This window comes from Tachysurus fulvidraco, chromosome 24, assembly GCF_022655615.1.
Source record: "Tachysurus fulvidraco isolate hzauxx_2018 chromosome 24, HZAU_PFXX_2.0, whole genome shotgun sequence".
NCBI classification, from domain to species: Eukaryota; Metazoa; Chordata; class Actinopteri; order Siluriformes; family Bagridae; genus Tachysurus; species Tachysurus fulvidraco.
Window position 1 is genome coordinate 11,597,483 of NC_062541.1, and position 20,251 is coordinate 11,617,733.

The 20,251-nt window shown below is 37.1% G+C and overlaps 1 protein-coding gene across 2 annotated transcripts; it reads left to right on the forward strand.

Annotated features, from left to right (window-relative positions):
- The first annotated feature begins 2,832 nt into the window (after positions 1 to 2,832).
- fbxl2 (F-box and leucine-rich repeat protein 2) lies at positions 2,833 to 17,678 on the forward strand. Of its 2 annotated transcripts, none has more exons than XM_027175917.2 (14): positions 2,833 to 3,238; positions 5,256 to 5,317; positions 5,413 to 5,467; positions 5,569 to 5,643; positions 5,903 to 5,997; positions 6,349 to 6,513; positions 11,333 to 11,459; positions 12,738 to 12,812; positions 13,384 to 13,511; positions 13,608 to 13,668; positions 13,821 to 13,865; positions 14,846 to 14,902; positions 14,995 to 15,207; positions 15,981 to 17,678. In XM_027175917.2, the coding sequence occupies exons 1-14, from the start codon at positions 3,209 to 3,211 to the stop codon at positions 16,086 to 16,088; spliced, it is 1,296 nt and encodes a 431-aa protein (XP_027031718.1). In that variant the 5' UTR covers positions 2,833 to 3,208; the 3' UTR covers positions 16,089 to 17,678. The 2 variants fall into 2 exon arrangements, with proteins under 2 accessions (XP_027031718.1, XP_027031717.1); XM_027175916.2 differs by having other exon boundaries at positions 2,834 to 3,238; positions 13,381 to 13,511.
- The last annotated feature ends 2,573 nt before the right edge of the window (positions 17,679 to 20,251 follow it).

The window sequence follows — 20,251 nt, forward strand, 5'->3', positions numbered from 1 at the left end:
GTGTGTGTGTGTGTGCGTGTGTGTGTGTGTGTGCGCATGTACATGAAGTGACATTTTCATATTATACACATACACACACACACACACACACACACACACACACACACACACACTGAGAGAGAGAGAAAGAGAGAGAGAGAGAGAGAGAGAGAGAGAGAGAGAGAGAGAGAGAGAGAGAGAGAGAGAGAGAGAGAGAGAGAGAGAGAGAGACAGACAGCAACCTCTGATCAGAACATTACAAATTAAACACTGATAGTAAGAAATCCGATTTAAAGCAAACTAATTTATAGCAGTAGAATCATGGGAAGGGCTATTACTTTTGACAGGTTTAGTATGGCCTTATTCTTCTGCCCCCTGCTGTTGTCATTGGGTGGGATAGTACAATAGATAATTCTATGCAAATCAGCTACCCATGGGGGCCAGATATAGCCTACTAAGATGTAAGTAGAGGAAGTAATATGCTTAGTAATGCTCATGTGTTATATTTTAAATTGTGCACAAAGTCTAATTAAAATTCCAGGTGAAGGTGCTGGACCAGATTCAGTCCAGGACATGTTCTACAACACGGGAACAGCACAGTTATCTAACCTGAACATTTAGCTGTCTCCATCCCCTGGACTTGGATCAACTCCACCCAGGTAGGAGGTGTTGCATCAGGTCCGACTTCACCTTCTGGACCTATGAAGGATATTTCGCAGAGCTGTAGTAAGTAGTGTTCCCATATGTGTGGTTTTTAAGATTTGGCTTTTTTTTTAATCATTCTCAGATATTTTGAATTTATAACATATTTAATGAAACATGCCAAATAGACTAACTGTATGATCTGTACAATTATACTGAAAAGTGTGATGTTCTCATTCAAATTTTGGTGGATACCAGACATAAGTAGAAGTGAAGGTGGTACAATATGGTCTTTAATAGGTAGGGATTAAAAGGGCTATATGTTCTGCTGAAAAAGATTAAAGTTAAATGCTAGTATGCTTGTATTTTCTAGAAGGATTAAATGACATCTGCACTTCTTTTTCTGCTCCACTAATACATCAGCATTACTTCATCAACCGCAATTTTGATATACCTATTGTCACAGTGTAGATAGCTGTCTAACTTAACTGACTTTCAAACAGAAACAGGAAAACTCATTGGTGATTCCTGTTAAACGAATGTCAAATGAACGTATCCCTTTGTTTGTTTAATCGCAATTAGCAGATCAGATTAAACAAACACAAAACATATTTGATAGACATTTTGACCCTTACTGTTTAGTTATAGCAATTTTAGCATTCCAAAATGCAGTAATAATTCAAGCAAACATTTTATATTGAACGTTCATTCACTTCCAAACAATGTGCTTATGAGAAAGAAATGACTTTGTTCTATTTGCTTGGACAATTTTGGATTTCAAGAGGCAGCACACACATCTGCACCCAGCATTTCAAAGAATCTGACTACTTGAAAAATCAATGTTTTTAATTACCTAAACATGGAGTGATACCACCTCGATTTGAATGGACCGATCAAGTATATTTTGTCCAGCAAAATGTTTTTGACAGTCAGTTTTTGAGGAAAGCCAACAGTGTGTGGGAGACCTGTTTTTGAAACAGACCATTTCTATGCAGCTATTCCTCCATTAGATAAGTGAGCTAACTTACAGTAGACTGACATTAAAATAATATAATGTTATATACTGTCTAGTTTATACTGTCTAGTTTAATGATGCACTGCTCATTTGCAACTGTGCCACATGATCTACTGAAATGAACTAGCTAGCTAGCTTAGTGTGCACAGTCTAGCTTTTTGTTGCTTACATTAAACTGGATTGTTGTGAGAAAGGTCTACTGAGGTTTGGGGAAGTTAAATATAGAATTATAAATGTTATAGGTATAGCAGAATAATAATGCAAAGTATCTTACATGTATAATCAGCTGTGCTATATATACTTTAAGTTAACTACATGAATAAACATTTGAAACTTTATAAAACAGTAAGAGATTCAAACCTATAGATGTATGAGACTATAACTTTTCAACTGACATGACTAATGTGAATGGCACATACTGTACTGAATAAATTGAACGGCAAAGAACTATTTAAGCCCTGAAATGTTTATTTGAATAGACACAGATCTATACAGATCCATTTATTTACAAAAAAAAACGAAAAAAAAAAACTTTAAAAACATTCAGGGAAAATATGAGTTAAATAACAATTTCAATTCAATTCAATTTATTTGTATAGCACTTTTAACAATTCCCATTGTCTCAAAGCAGCTTTACAGAAGTATGGAAACAGAAAAGAGAGAAAATAATAATAATAATAATAATAATAATAATAATAATAATAATAATAATAATAATAATAATAATAATAATAACAACAACAACAACAACAACAAATGAATGAATGAATACAATTAAAGTTTAAAATTAATTTTAAAAAAGATTAACTTAAAATTTAATATAGTACATATCTACCCCTATCCCTAATGAGAAAGCTGGAGACGGTGGCAGGGAAAAACTCCCTGAGAGGACATGAGGAAGAACCCTTTAGAGGAACCACAGAAGGGAACCTCATCCTCATTTGGGTGACACTCTACAGTAAATCATGTCCTTTTTAACAAGCTTGCTCAGTAAATATGGAGGAATTTAATTTGTAAGCACTAAGTGTAAGTTATAGCACTAAGTGTAAGTTGATCATCTCGGTCATGTACATTATCAAAACAATCAGCCACGCGCGCTTTTCCCGCATATATGACGTCACGGCGCCACTAGCCAATGGCCTGATAGAAAACGAGTTTATAGAATTTAAAAGCCGGAGTTAATCGACTTAAGACCCCTAAAGCTAAGTGGTTATTTAACTGTTCTCATTTACTCGGATTTCATTTATGTGATTACTTTGATATGCGTTAATCTTTCACTGCAGAGCTTAGAATTTGAGCTCGAGTGCCGAGCGGATGTGTAGTCAGGGTAGCAACTCGTGAGGCGGAAGTGAAGTCATAGCGCAGCAGCAGCGGTCTGCCTCGTCCATGTTATTATTGTTATTTTGACTGGGATGGTCGGCGGCGAAAGCCCCGGACTCCTCCGGTCTCCGACATAAGCACACGCGGCTCACCGTCCTGGAAGACACACTGCTGTAAAGAGAGAAAAACAAATAAAAAACAAATCGCTGCTCGTCCGGACTTGTGTATATAATTGTTGATATCGCGGCGGAGATGAACAGCATCACCAAGGGCAGATTCGAGGTAACGCAGGTTTTAGGTGACGTGAGGACACTTTAGAGCTGTTTTATTGCGACAAGGGCGATGTGCGTGACCGAATGTCTCAGGGCGTGTGTTTGTGAGGATTTGCGTGTGTGTGCGCGTGCGTACGTGCGTGTGTGTACGTGCGGACTTGTGTTTTTAGCCTGTGTGTTTTTACGTGTCATGACGGCTTGACAGCTGTCGCTAATCCGATCCTCACATCGCACACAGCTGAGCTCTCAGGCCTGAATCCGTTTATCTTGGTTGACTCGAGCTCTCGGTGCAGTCCAGATCAATCTGATATTCTGCGCGTGCACACACAACGTGTGTGTGTGTGTGTGTGTGTGTGTGTGTGTGTGTGTGTGTGTATGTATGTATGTATGTATGTATGTATGTATGTGTGAAAACAGTGCGCCACCTCTGATAGTATATAGTGTGGTTTAGGGGTCAGGTAGCACTCTTTAGGTGGTGTATTTGTAGTTCCCTATATGAGATATAACCCACTGTAAATGGTGTATATGTTATTATTTAAAACCCCCTTTATAGGGGGTATGGGGTCATTATATACCCTACTCATTATATATATCATGTATCTTACTGTTTTGACAATTGATCTCACAGGTCTCGCATATGGTTGATTGAAGTCTTCATGGTTCATGGTTCATGGTTTTTTGTATCTTTGATGCCTCAAACACATGATGACTATCGTTACAGTATCGTGGTTTGTGTTCAAAAGGCAGTAACATTTCTGTGCAATATTTATCTCTGCAACATTCTCTCCTTGTGCAGTATGTCCTTTTTTTTTAACTTACAATGCAGTATTTATTTTTTTCCTTCCAGGGCAATAGTCCCCAATAGCAAGTGGTCCTTTTAACAATCTGTACCTTTATGTATCTTATTGTGTCATTTTGTAATATGCGTATAAGTCCAACCAGGGATCAGATTCCTTGTATACTAGTGAATGTAACAAATAAATTCTGATAATGAACAAAAATTAGTTCTGGTTGTCCATGATATGTGGGGTGTGTCCTGCATCAGGACAACAATCCAAAATATATGGGGGAAAAACAACAATGCAGTCATTTTGCTTATTTTATCTATTCATTTATTATGGTACTGATCTCAGGGCTCTACTATCAGTAGATAGTTGATGTTGACCCTGCACTGAAATACAGTGATTTTCTATGCGTTTAGCAAAACATTAGATGTGCAACGTCTTCAGGATTTAAGACACACCCAAGATTTGTGCTGTGCCATTTAATATTGTATACATATGTGGATTGGACTGGTACATATGTAAAAATCAGACATAATACTGTTTCAAGCCAGAGCCAGTTCAGATATCAATACCTAACACCAGATTCAGTGTCTCCTTAGGGAAAAAGTTTGAAATAAATCAAACGCAAAAAAGCCTTGATGCTGTTTGTCCTGTGGACTAATTTAAAAAAAAAAAAAAGGTATGTCAAGTAGGAATAGATTGCACCCCTTGAGCGTTCTGTCTAAAAAGCAATAAATCTATGCTTTGAAATTTTCTACACAAATATAATGATTGGTTGAGAAACTGTACATCTCATTTAGACTCACAATATTATTTTGTTTTTTTTTAATGGTTATGTTAACATGCAACATACCTTACCATTTCTACCATCTTACTACTCTGTGGAAACCTAACAAATTAAATATCTAGTTGGTCAAAACACAAATCTTTTCTGTGACATAATTTTTCATTAGGAGTATGTATGCAAGCTTTTACTCTCTACTGTAGTATTTAGTATAGTGTAGTCAGATTTTGGGCTACATCAATTTAGTGGTACCATAATTTTAGATTGCGATGTTTTTCTGTCTCTGTACACGCATGTTAACTTAATATAGTCAAACTGCAGGCCCTGATCAGGTGTGTGCTCCTCTAAAAGCGTTTTGTTGAGCTTGGCTAGGATCTGGTCAGACAAATGTCTAAGCCAGTGTGTGAAATTTGCATTTATGATTAATGCTAGATTTCTTGGCTCATACCTTCCCACAGGTGTTCTCAAACAGTGATGAAGCCCCAATCAACAAGAAGCTTCCCAAAGAGCTCCTGCTCAGGTAGGTTCAATCCTAAACCCATGTCCAAGGTCTGATCTGTACTACACATTGCATTTTTATTATCATTTTTAATACATATTATTCTTTTTCCTCAGGATTTTCTCCTACCTAGATGTGGTTACTCTGTGTAGGTGTGCCCAGGTATCCAAGGTATGTCCCACATCAACATTTGTCTCCTTAAGTTAAGAAGGGAAAGCCACTATAATGTAATGATGAAAAATCTGTTTTGTATTTTTTCTGAAATTGTATAGGCATGGAATGTTCTAGCACTGGATGGAAGCAATTGGCAGAAGATTGATCTCTTCAACTTCCAAACAGATATTGAGGTGAAAGAGGAGACCTAAATTACTACGGGAAATATTGCTGGAGTATATGCATGTGATGCATAGCGCAACTATTTGTGTATATGCATAGGGGAAAAGTATGTGTTGTCTGTGTGTGTAGGCAATGATTTATTTTGGTTGTGTGTGTAGGCCTAGTGCTGGGTCAGGAAGCTTTGTTGCTGAATGCATACACCTTGATGTCATCCCTGATCTCTCATCTGACTTTCCTTGTCTTTGTTTCTGTTTTTCTTTTTTTTTTTAGGGTCGTGTGGTGGAGAACATTTCAAAGAGATGTGGCGGTTTTCTGAGACAGCTGAGTTTGAGAGGTTGTCTCAGTGTAGGCGATGCCTCTATGAAGTGAGCTTCACTCAGTCACTATTTGCTTTACTTCACAACTAAATAATTAAACTGTGAATTGTGATGTAGAACAGCATGGAATGGTTATATTTTTTTTTGTATTTGCTCTTCTGAATTTACTGCCGGCTGTATAACATGACAGTTTATAAGACAAGAAGACTCTTTAAATTTGGTTTATTGCTCGTGAACTCTGCATTTTAACACCGAAATACAAGCAATCATTCAAAAATATTTTTTGACAGATGCCTACATGTTTAGAAGTAATATAATGTTTACAGAAACGTTGGTTATTTTCTGAGAATTAAGATTTCACTTTTAAAAAACTAATGGTCTTTTGCTTATTTTCGGCAGGACTTTTTCACAGAATTGCCGTAACATAGAGCATCTGAATCTAAATGGCTGCACTAAGATCACAGATTCCACCTGCATCAGCCTCAGCAAGTTCTGCTCCAAACTCCGTCACCTCGACCTCACGTCCTGTGTGTCCATCACCAACCATGCACTCAAGGCATTAAGGTCAGTGACAGGTTTTTAAAAATCTACCAGAGGAACAGGCGAATGGGTTTAAAAGAGGGTATTTATTAGCTAAAACCTGTTTTAGTGTCAAATTACTACTTATTATCCTACTGCTTGTTATTTAGCCATTGTCTGTTAAGAATAAGAGTTCTTCCATTACCTTAAGGGATCTTGGTATATTTGCATATGGCAGTGTGGGTTATTTTTCTGTCACGGTTAGAGCAAAGCTGAAATAGCAGTAACCTGAGATTAGACCCATGAGTTGTATCACAGATTTCAATTGTGTATAATTTGTAGTAAATTGCTTAAGAGAACAGCTAATATATAGATTTATGTAATAAATATGTGTTTCTAAAAGAGTTCAGGTCTTCAGCAGCATTATTTCCAATATATGACATATATATATCAACCAATGTGTTATTCAGTGTTTACAGTAAGGTTGTTATGGTGCCTTATTATTAGGTGATTGGGTTGGTTTCCTGTATCTCCCATTCACATATCTAACACATTTTAGATGCTTCTTCATTCTAAACATGGTGTAAAACGTTGAATAACCCAGATGTCCACAGTCAAATCACGTCTTCCTCCTACCCATGTGGTGTGCCGTGTTCACTCACGATCAGCAGAAACACCCACGTGAGCATATGGCACAGAAGATGAAGTGGAATTACATGGCTTATGTATTTAGGGATTTGTTAGGATTTTAAACAATTTAGTCACAATTTTTGGATCATTGGATTTTTAAATTCTGCCGTACAAAAAGTAAGGTCTAGAACATCAAGTGATAATATCTTGAATAAAGTCAAAATTTTCTAGGATTTCCTACTGAAAGATTACAGTTAACTGAATATAAGATTATTAAGTTTATTTCTGATCACAGTTTCAATCTTGAAACAGTATTTTGCTATCAACAGAAGATTTCGCATATCTGTGGCCATTTTTAGGCAATGGAAATTTTACATTTTTTCAATTTCCAGAAATAAGCAAAATGATCAGGCAACTGAATAATCAAATGTAAAGCTTACATTTAATGTAAAAAAAAAAAGTTGAATAATAATATATTTGGTTTAGTGTCACCTATTAATAGGAAATACAAAAATTGGACTATTTTTTAGATAATGTCACTTACTAATTTATTTATTTTTTTTCTTTTTGCAGTGTATTGCTTTTTTGTATTTTTTGTATGCTTTTTTTGTATGGATATAAGGTATGAAAAATTATTTGGGGTAATTGTAGCCTATTTTATATTCTGTGAACATTCCTGAAAGTATCCAGTGGAAGTTCAAGTGTTAGTCTCCAGGGATAATAAAAAGTAAAAATCCTGCGGTGAATAAAAGGGTTTACAGTTTATGAACAATGATGTAAATAAGTTCTGATTGGGGTTTTTCCTGAAGTTTGCTATGTTTGTTGCAGTGCTTTGGGGTAAATGCACAACCAGCTTTAGTTAAATTAAACACCAAAACCTCTTGATACAAACTACTTCTACCAAAGAACTTCCACAGTACATTATGTATAAACTCAGTCAGGGCTCTAATCTCATTGCACACTGCATTGCCATTTTATTTAATGAACTCTTAACTCTGTGACTCCTTCATTAAGACCTGTGAGTTTTTCAGCATTTGAAGATAGGGGATTTGCAAGGATATAGTCATTTAAATGTCTTTTGAGAATGATTGAATTAATGGCTTAAAGTATTTTGATGGCTTTTTTAATGAATAAGCTCCAGATCGCCATTACCCGAGTTCCTAACCTTTGCAGAGTTTTAATAGGAATCTGACAAACTGGGTTTAGCCTTAGGTGACTCTAAAGTGAATGTTTTATTGAAAATGAGGGTATGGTACAATTATTAACTCTTGCGGGCAATGTTTATACCTGGGGCAGTTTTGTAGAGGTTTATGACTACTAAACCTTAAGTATTAAAACTTCACTCTTTTCACAATTTAGGAGTGTTAGTTGCTTATCCAGAGCTTTTAGATGCAAGACATTTTATGTAACTGGATCTTTGCAAACAGTTTTAACACTTTGGTTGAAAACTGTGGTACCAATAACGGGGCGAATCATTTCTCCAGGAATGAATTTTAATTTATAGATGATGACTGGCATGGGTCTGTTTTTTTTTTTTGTTTTTTTTTTGTATTGTGTAGTTTTCATTCGTGTAGTTTTTTTTGTCATGTTTTTACATATTCAGGGCTGTGAAGTGTCACATATTGAGAGTGACAGTCACACATTTCAGTCTGTTGTCACGCTCTCCTGCCACACATCGTATGTCTCACACACAAAAACTTTTTGACTATTTATCATATATTTAATATGCTGCAGCGCCCAAAATGTATCGGTCCACACTGCTGCCTTTATCGAACCGGGCAGGAAGCAAGCGCGTCTCAGTTCTTAATCGACCCTGACACTTATCAGCCAATCAAAAAAAAGAGTCTACACAACAGCCAATCAGAAAATAGCACTATCTGGGTAAGATTTAACGCAACAACCAATGAAAAAAAACATTCATTATAGAGGGTATTTTCGATGGTCAGTTTGAACAAAACCTCAACACGAAACAGCTGGTCTCTGGATGGGACATTGTCTTCAATCATTACCCTAAAAATGGCTTGGCTTGTGCCGAACTGTTTTAAATGGGAGCAACATTACAAATGATAAAGGAGTCCAAAAAGGCAACAAACACTTATAATAAACAACATAAGCCATAATCTCTCTCTCTCTCTCTCTCTCTCTCTCTCTCTCTCTCTCTCTCTCTATCTATCTCTCTCTCTCTCTCTCTCTATCTATCTATCTATCTCTTTCTCACAGACACACACACACACACACACACACACACAAAGTAATAAATGGAAATTAAACAGATACTTTGTATTTGGTTAAATTGCGGTCAGTGATCCTTACCAAACACAACAACTCCCCCGTTATTATTACCATCCCACACAACTTCTCCATTAGTTTGGAGATGTCACGCTTGCCTGTCTTCAAAACTTGAGAGCCCTGCATTTTTCGTTATTGTGTATAACAATGGGAGAATGCCTGGCCATAATGAAGCACCTGAGATTCAGGCAAACTGAAACCTCAGCATCAGAAGGTTTAGAATTTATACATTGACCCTGCCTCTGTTTCTTTACTATGATTTATCTTCCTGATGTAGTTGTGAATTTGTGGCCAGATTTAAAGACCTTTCTATGTGACTATGATGATTCCCACATTGGCTTATCAGGCTTATTGACTGTTGTTAAAAAGCTTTATGTTTTGTATTTTTTTGTTTGTTTTATTTGTTTGTGCCGGATCATAAAATGCCCAGAAAGCCGCTAACAAAATCTAAAGTATTCCGATGATGTAAGCTTGTAAGAGCAGATATTGTTCTGTGGGTAAACACAGAGACATTGGAAAATTAGATTAAAAAAACAAACAGTAGGCTTTATATTTGTCTCTGTCGCACCAAAGGCTGTTCCATTTTGCAGCAGTTTTCAAACACAGCAAAGAAATGCAGCCTACATTCTTACCAGGTCGAACTGATACATCCTTTCCTATTCTTTTATAAACCACAGTACTATGAAAATATAACAAATATACCAATATACCATGTGTATGGGCTACATGTCAACATAAACATATGTGCAAGGTTTAAAGTTGCTCACATTTAAACATCAGCATGTTTTTCCAACATCTGTATTTTACTGAATGTATGAAAATGTATTCAAGTCTAAAAAGTCTCTACATCTTTCTGTGGAAAAAAAAAGTTTAACGGTTAGCTTTTTCATCTCTTCTATAGGTTCTCAAACCAATAAGAATTGTCACTGAGTATCTTTACAGAAATCCAGATGTAGATTTAGATTCCTAATAAGCAAGCCAGAGGCAAAGGGCACACAGAAAATCACCCAGAGATGACTCAAGGAAGAAACAGGTACCAGAATGTAAAAGGAATCCATCCTCTTGTGGGTGACACCAAATAGTGAGATTATAATGAATTACTCTTTTATAACAATGTACTGAAAATACAAACAGTACCAAATGTGTTTAGAAGATGAGAGTGGGGCAAAGGTCTGGGAAGTTCAAATCTTTAGGGTATCCATCCATAAGGGAACATGCACAACAGCAGAAAGTCACAAGTGCAAGAGCACCAAGCAGAAGTAGAACATCAGGATGAATTAGTCAGGTGTGCAGGGCAAAATAAACCACAGTTTATCGAGTATGATCTTATTCGAAAGTGGTTTAAAATGGTTCATATTGCGAGTGAGGGCTGTGGCAGGTCTAACTCTAACAGCTCAACTAAAAGGGAGAGCATGGGACATAAAGCACCAGGCTACTTCACCATACACAAACCTGAGTGTTTTGTGTTAGATTGTGGATAACAGTCCCATGTTGTCATTGTGCCTGTGATACCTTCTGGCTCTCCCTTTTAGTTGAGATCTATTTGAGCTACACTTTTGCGAGACTAAAACGCACCAAAAAATAATAACACCGCCAAACAATGCTTAATCAAGCCACAACAAGCTGAATGAAGAATTAAGAAATTTAACTCTAATTGACTGAAGTTCCTTTTAATATGTTTGCCATTAATTTTGACCAAAAAAACGGACTCATGTTACGACTCTTTTTCAACAGTCTCAATCAGACGATATGAACCATAAATACATTTTTCATGTTTTATTATATACAGTATAAGTGATGGTTTTCACGAATAATGAATCCTTAGTAATTATTTAAATTAACAGTTCAAATAAGATTTACAGAAAATCTACCTCTGTGTGTGTCTGTGTTTGTGTGTGTTGTGTGTTCAGAGTGTTGTCTCAAATTATTAATTTGTGCATTTCAGTGAGGGCTGTCGCATGTTAGAGAATCTGAACCTATCTTGGTGTGATCAAATCACACGTGATGGCATTGAGGCGCTCAGCCGTGGCTGCACCAGCATCAAAGCATTGTTCCTTAGAGGTTGCACACAGGTACACACACACACACACAAACTGAGCATGCTGTTTATACATAAGATCAGTTAAATACGCACTTATTTTACATAAGCCACATATTTACATATGTCCTTTGAACCCCACATAACCACCAGAAGCAGTGTACTGTATAACACCTTAATAACCCCTTATACACATTGCTGAAATATTTTCATACCCTTGATCTTTAAGATAACTTTGCAAAACCTCCATCAACGAAAGATGTAGGACCATGGGGAGGACATTGTTCTTTTTCATTAGTATGTCACAGTAGGGTTTAGGTGGGTTTAGGTTTCCAATTTGTCTTAAGAGCAAATGTGATGTCCACCATTGACTGTGCTGCTTATACAAAAGAACACCTCTAGTCTTACTTGGTATTTCAATAGAAAAGAGCTGGCCTGAAGATTGCATGGTTGTTGTATGGTCCAGGTATCAAAGCAATAATAGGACTGTACACATTCTGCAGATTCATTGTTGCTGAAATCTGTAGGTTTAACAGACTAATTGAAAAAAAATGTGATATGACCGTGAGCATAAGACCTACATTCTGCCACATACTGTAAGTCACCTGGCTTCCAACATGTTCGAGACAATTTTATTACCAGGCAACATACATACAACATAGATACAACATCTACAGTTTTAGCTGAGGTGATGGGTGGCTGGAAAGCACTTCTTAAAGACACCCACTTCCAGTCAATTTCACATACAGCATCATGAAAAAGATCTTTGGGATTCGACACACAAAAGAGGTCTCAGGTAGGGAACATGGTTGATGGAGGCATTTCACTCCCATTAGAAAGACAGCAATAATTCTGTGGGAATTAATTCTTTTATTTTGCTGCCCTAGATTCATTCTTCCTCTCCCTCTTCCTCCTCTTCCTTTTCTTCTTCCTCTTCCTCCTCCTCTTCCTCTTCCTCCTATAGTCGGCCACCCCTATTAGTACACACAAATCCTAACTCATCTTCCTCAATGTTCTCTTCAGGCCTAAACTTTGAAAGCATTAATAACCTTCTAAAACAAAAGCATGTCAGTTGTATCTTTTGAAAAGATAAAGTAATTTACTCATTAACATATAATCAAAGGACTTAATGAAACGGATGCAATAAAATTAGTTTCAGCTGTTTATATTTGTACAATTATATTTCATGTAATAACTGCTTCATTGTAAACCTAATGTCTCTACATTCAGCTGCTCCTGAAAGCATGATTAACTCGGTTGGTTGTTAAATTAGGAGTGTGTAGTTAAAATATGGTTTAAATATGTGTTTTAGTTGGATGATCCTGCACTGAAGCACCTTCAGAAGCACTGTCCTGAGCTCATGATAATCAACATGCAATCATGCACGGTAAGGCTGTGTTAATTGTCCTATCGATGGGGGGAAAACACAAATTGCACAGGGCAGATATTTACTGCATTTTTACCGAAACTTTACTACATTAACGTTGATTAAAACTTATAATAAACATACAATATATACACAATTATCAAGTATGAAAGAGACTATAAGGCACTTTTTGCTTTCAGGTAAAATTTGTGTTCTAATATATACAGTAGCTATGACTGTTTAAAGTGCAATGTTCAGTACATTTTTCCTTCTGCATTTATGTTTGGAGTAAATATGGAGGTGTTTAATCATTAATATAAAATAATTTATAGTTAATAGTTCAGTTCATACCCCAGATATTTCTGAGGCATTCTTAGTTTTCATGTGGCATGTTCCAGGTCTAAACTTACCAGTTCTGTCAGATATGCCGTCCCGGGAGCACTTTATTTAATTTTTTTTTTTTTTTACTGAAAGCATGAGCTTTATAGAAGTCACACACTTTGCCCTGGGCGTTGTGAGCTTTTTAAGATAGTTCAAATTGGCCTGTGTGTATTTTTTATTTAGTTATTTATGTGCATGTATTTTATAGCAGATAACAGACGAGGGTTTGGTGAGTTTGTGCAGAGGCTGTCACAAGCTGCAGATGGTGTGTGTGTCTGGCTGCAGCAACATCACGGATGCGTCTCTGACTGCACTTGGCCTCAACTGCCAACGGTTAAAGTAAGGCTTTACACTCATGCATGCATTCTCACCCACCATTCCCTCATATTTTATTATTTTTTTTTTGTGATTTTTGTCCCCAATGCAATTGGTTAGGATCCTGGAGGCTGCGCGCTGCTCTCATGTGACTGATGCTGGTTTTACTGTTCTGGCGAGGGTGAGTGGTATGAATTGTATGCACGCGAACACACTCTTATAGTGACCTTTACAGCATAAAAAGCATCTTAAACCTAAAAAAAATGTTCAATTTTCTTTGTTTTTAATATGGATTCTGATGAATATATTGTTTGTTTTTATGGCTTTTTACAGAATTGTCATGATTTGGAGAAAATGGATTTAGAGGAATGTATTTTGGTGAGTTATAATAAGCAGTAGTAATAAATCACTAGTGTACACTGGTCATGTCTTTCTCCTCATCTGTGAAAGTGCCAGATGTCGTCTAGTAACAGTCACATATTTTGGCACACATACTTTTTATTTATTTATTTTTTATATTAATAAGCAGCAGTCTTTTCCATCCTGAAATACTGCTGGAGCTGGATCTCACCCAGCCGCGGCTCCTGTACCAGCAGGTGATACTCGTGTGATATGATATAAAAATACACTGGTCAATTTTTGATCCAAGCTCTCTTCTAGAATGTTTGATTTTAGAAGCAAGAAAACTGATTTGTTATCAAAAGAGGAATGCTAGTTGCACCTCCCATTGATGGCATCCAGTAGGAGGAGCAACTGCTGCTGACTTCATAGCACAGAGACAGGTTAGGGAACAGAGGGGAGGATAGGGAAGGAGAGGGAAGGTGGGACCTGCCCACTTTGGCCATACAGTAAGTATTACAACCGATCTCCTAAGTAGGATTTCAATCATATTATAAAATCATATTTTCATATTAGACAGTTTATCAGCAACTAATGACAAATCTCCTAAGCAGTCTGACATCGCCTAAAATAAGACTAAAATACATTTTTAGTAGTGATGTGGTGTGTTGTGAGCAGTGTAAGGGCCAGTTAGAGAAAGTGGTTGCTTTTATGTAAACTACATCTGAAAATATCAACTGTGCCCTTTTAGCCATCACCTCAATTAATACAAATGTAATGGAAGAGAAGGCAAAAAGAATGTGTAGATGTGTTTTAGAGGGTTAGGTTTTAAAATGATTGCTTTTTAAAAAGTGCAGGAGGGTGTGTGTGCGGGAGGGTGTGTGTGCAAGAGGGTGTGTGGTACAAGTGAGTGTGTGCGCGAGTGTGTGTGATTATAATTCAACATAGTTCAAATGGCAGATGGATAATCTTTTTAACTTTTTAATCTTTGTTTTGTATTTTTTTTTGTGACTTTGCAGGTCACTGACAACACACTGGTTCAGCTTTCAATCCATTGCCCTCGGCTCCAGGCCCTGGTGAGTGACTTCGGATTGGACTGTGTGTTCATGCGTGATAATACAGGATAATAAACTTTTCCTTTTTGTGTTCATAATCTTGCATGTTGCAGAGCCTTTCACATTGTGAACTGATAACAGATGATGGGATTAGACACCTGAGCAGCAGTGTGTGTGGACAGGAGCGGCTGCAAGTTGTCGAGCTGGATAACTGCCCCTTGATCACAGACATCACTCTAGAGCACCTGAAGAGTTGCCAAAAACTTGAGCGCATTGAGCTCTACGACTGCCAGCAAGTCACTCGCGCCGGAATCAAACGTATACGAGTGAGTCATCAACTGCCTCACTGACTACTGACTGAAATATGCATATAGGGGATTCATGGTTTTATATTTTAAATATTTACATGTGTTTATCTGTCCAGATTAAAAATAAAAATAAAATCAAATATTTTACGAATCTTACAAGAAAGCCAAAACACATTGGTTATACATTACTGTTTCTGTAGTATATGGGGTTTTGTTAGGACAAGCTTAGTTAACATGGCCAAGTCTTCTGGAGAGGACTTGTTAGTTTCTCAGTATCATGAGAAACTGTGTTTTGTCTTATTATTTCAGAGAAAGAATATAACTGTTATAACAGAAAATATGACAGGAACTGCAAGTTAGAAATATAGTGAGTGCGCACTTTTTACATAATACTGTGATGTCAAAAGCATAAACCAGCATGAAAACTGTTAAAGCACCTGCTCTCAACAACTCCATGTAATTTCATACATTTTAAGGCTAATGTGTATCTCAACCATGACAGAGAGGGTTACTGAAAATCAAAATCTGTCCGCTCTGCATGCCAATAGAGTTCCTCCACTCCAATGCTGGTGATCCATGTTTTCAAAAAGGCCTTGAATTATGCACAGGGGCTTGTCATGCTAGAAAAGGACACAAAGACAACACAGTTGTTTACTTTTGACTTCATAGCAACAGTTTGAGGAGGAACCATATTGGTGTAATGGTCAGGTGTCCACATACTTCTGGCCATTTAGTGTATACCAGCATACCTCCAACCAGTAGTGTTTTTAATGCTGTTTCTTCTTCTCTAGTCTCACCTTCCTGAGATTAAGGTCCATGCCTACTTTGCACCAGTTACACCCCCTCCCTCGGTGCATGGAGGGGGGCAACGTCTCTGTCGCTGCTGCGTCATACTCTGACAGTGGATGGAGCCTCTGAAGCATACCATGGAGAGTCAGTCTGTCAGTCAAACTCTAAACCACACCTTGCTCCTGCTGGCTACTCTCACTAAGCTCTACACGGAGGTGTGGCTGGGAACGGCACGGTTGGATCAATGAGGGTTTATTGGGCAGCAGGATGGAGCTACACATATTATTGAAAAAAAAATTATCATTCAAAATACAAAGAATAATTACTATGTAAAATTTGACCGTTCAAATGGAATCCATGAGAAGAGACTGGAAAAAGCCACTTTGTAAAATATTTCACATTTGGATTTGTAGAAAACACATTTGTGGATGTACTTCAAGCAGAAAGACATCGTACTACTGGCTACAGAACCTCGTATGGGATGGTCACTGAGGGCTTGATGAGAACCAGACAATGTTTACTTCTTCATCCACTATCAATTTTGAATGAATTATTTCCTTATGACAGGATGCATTATATCATGAGATTAGATAAGTGAGGAGCAGGACATGACAGTTCTGTATTTGGAATTTTATAGTAACCGATTCAGAGAATGTTCAATTATGTAAAACAAAACATAACACTACAAAGAAGCAACCTGGAATAATGTGGTTTCTGTCAGTGCTCAGCATTCTTTACAGAAAATTGATCAAATATTTTGATGGATCATGATACATACAGTAACATATTTCCATACATGGAAAGAGCTGAAAATGTAAGGAAGAGATGGAGTATATATGTGGACAGAATGGGCACATTCAGATTTTTAGGCTCTACAAATGGAATGAAGGAATATTATGAGTGACTTCATTTAAAAAAAAAAAAAATTTACTGAAGACGTCTACTGGAGCAGATAAAGATGAATTTTAAGTTCTAAGTGCAATATTTCAAAGGCCCAGGTTTTCTGTTCAATGTGAAATTGTGCTCTTTTTACAATTCCCTTATACATTCTTGCTTGCTGCCTATTATTGCAGTATTATTTAACAGACCAGGATATAGAATGTAATTTTCCATTACAAGTTGTTTTTTTTTTTCTTTTCTTTCTCATTATTTCCCCAATTTAATTCCCGATGTGCACATATATAATCTGCATACTGTATGCTTGTTATGTAGTTCTGAGCACTGAAAAACTGAATGCACCTTGGGCCGCATGTTACTAATGCAGATGACTGTTGAATTAATTTCCTAATCAATAATGATGGCTTTTGGGTGCGAGTGCCTTTGATTTTTCAATGCTGGAATGGACATTGGGAAATCCAGCCTCCGAGATAAAAGACTCAGGTCTGTGATGTGATTCATCAGCTATTTTCCTTTCCTGCTTCTTTGATTGTCAGCAGTGAAGAAAGTAGGAGCAACATATACAGGTGATGGACCACGCACCTCACAAAAAACAAGCACTGCATCTATGTTTGGTGGGTTATTGTTGTTGCTACTGAGGATGAAGTGTGAAGTGTAATTCTGCAGCAATGTACAGGACAACTGCTTTCCCTCATCGTTCATTCATATTTCTGATAACCATTTGGGGAAAAAAGCTACCTGACTGTCCTTGTGTTCTGGTGTTACTGTAATATTTCTTTAAATAAAAGATCTGAGCAGTGTGTCATTCAGTGTGGTTCAAATCACCTATTATACTTTCTTTTTTTTTTCTTTTTTTTTATACAGAGCGCTAGTCTATTTTTGTTTGTTTTTTGCTATGAAAGATTTAACGTGACAGTTCATCAGGATTTCGGTTTTCATTTGCAACATATTTACAGCTAGTTGTTAATTAAGCAACTTAAAACATGCCACCATTGGAGACAGGCTACATGGCTTTTATGTTTGCAAAGGTATTGAAACATATAATCTTACAGTAAATAGCAGCTATTTAGTTGCAACCCACCAAACCGATTTGTTCTTCTTTAGTGCTGCTTCCAGGCTTTTACAGCACCTTGTTTCGGTTCTTATTTTTTGTTTCTACCTTGTCTCTTCAACATGAGAACAGCATGCTCAATGTGGTTTAGGACTGGTAATTGTCTTGGCCAGTGTAAAATCTTCCACTTTGTCCATGTTTGAAGTCCTTTGTGGTGTTGCTAGTGTCTTTGTGTCCTGCATGATGAGGTTCCCCACAATTAGATTGGATCAGATTCTTTACATTAGCAGAAAATATGTTCTTGTAAACTTCTGAATTTATTCTGCTTCTACCATCATGGGTTACTTCATTAATAAAGATTAAAGAACTTATTCTTGAAGCCTAGCCCTGCACCATGTTTGACTGATGAGCTTTGTATCATACATATCTATCTTCACATGCTGGCCTCAATTTGGTAGTTTTTACAGTATTTTGTATTGAAATTTAAAGCCAGTGAACTTTATTACAATACAATGTAATAACAACCGGTCCAATAGTATATTGTTAGTAAGTGACTACCTTATCTAGCAAATCCCAATTTAACCCCTGGGACAGCATGACATTTACATTCACTGTTATTGGGTACAACTGATACCCTGCACATTCATGTTTCTCATCACTATGCAGTCTGTGTAAAGTCTAGAGACTGCTGTGTCTGCAATATACAGTGGTATGCAAACGTTTAGGAACCCCTGACAATTTCCATGGTTTTCATTTATAAATATTTGGGTCAGCATTTTCTTTTTGATCAAATAACTGAAGGACACTAATATTTCAGTAGTGTCCTTCAGTTATTTGATCAAAATGAAATCATCATGAAAACATCCTCTAGATGATTCCTATAGTCTGTAATGAGTGTCTGGATAAATGTATTTTGGACCATTCCTCCTTACAGATCATCTCCAGTTCAGGTTTGATGGTTGCCAAGCATGGACAGCCCACTTCAAAATCACCCCACAGATGTTCAATGATATTCTGGTCTGGGGACTTAGATGGCCATTCCAGAACATTGTACTTGTTCCTCTGCATAAATGCCAGAGTAGATTTTGAGCAGTGTTTTGGGTTGTTGTCTTGTTGAAATATCCAGCCCCAGGGTAACGTAGGTAACTTTGTGATTGATTCCTCAACAATCTGCTGATATTGAGTGGAATCCATGCGACCCTCAACTTTAACCAGATTCTCAGTACCGGCACTGGCCACACAGCATGATGGAACCTCCACCAAATTTTACTGTGGGTAGCAAGTGTTTTTCTTGGAATGGCGTGTTCTTTTGACACTATGCATAACACCCCTTTTTATGACCAAATAACTCAATATTTGTTTCATCACTCCACAGCACCTTATTCCAAAATGAAGCTGGCTTGTCCAAATGTGCGTTTGCAAACCTCAAGCGACTCAGCTTGTGGCGTGTGTGCAGAACAGGCTTCTTTTGCATCACTCTCCCGTACAGCTTCACCTTGTGCAAAGTGCGCTGAATTGTTGAACAATGCAGAGAGACACCATCTGCAGCAAGTTGATGTAGGTGGTCTGTGGGCTGTTTTTGACTGTTTTCACCATCCTTTGCCTCTCCAATATTTTACGTGGCCTGCCACTTCTGGCCTTTACAAGAACTGTGCCTGTGGTCTTCCATTTCCTCACTATGTTCCTCACAGTGGACAGTGACAGTTTATATCTCTGCGATACCTTTTTGTAGCCTTCCCCTAAACCATAATGTTGAACAATCTTTATTTTCAGGTCATTTGAGAGTTGTTTTGAAGCCTCCATATTGCCACACATCAGAGGAGAGTCAAAGAGATCAACAACTTGCAATTGGCCACCTTAAATACCTTTTCTCATGATTGGATGCACCTGTCTATGAAGTGCAAGGCTTAATGAGCTCACCAAACCAATTGTGTGTTCCAATTAATCAGTGCTAAGTAGTTACATGCATTCAAATCAACAAAATAGCAAGGGTGCCCAAATTTATGCACCTGTCTATTTTCATTTTGATGCATATTGCACATTTTCTGTTTATCCAATAAACTCATTTCGCTACTGAAATATCACTGTGTCTTTCAGTTATTTGATAGATCAAAATGAAATTGCTGATCCAAACACCCAAATAATTATGAATGGAAATCATGGAAATTGTCAGGGGTTCCTAAACTTTTGCATACGACCGTATATATATATATATATATTAATGGTAATGATGTTGTTTTTCAACCTATTTTCAATTGCAATTTTCAGTTTTACAAGCAGAGGGGGTAAAAACACAAGGATTAAAATAGATAAGGTTTCTTTCTT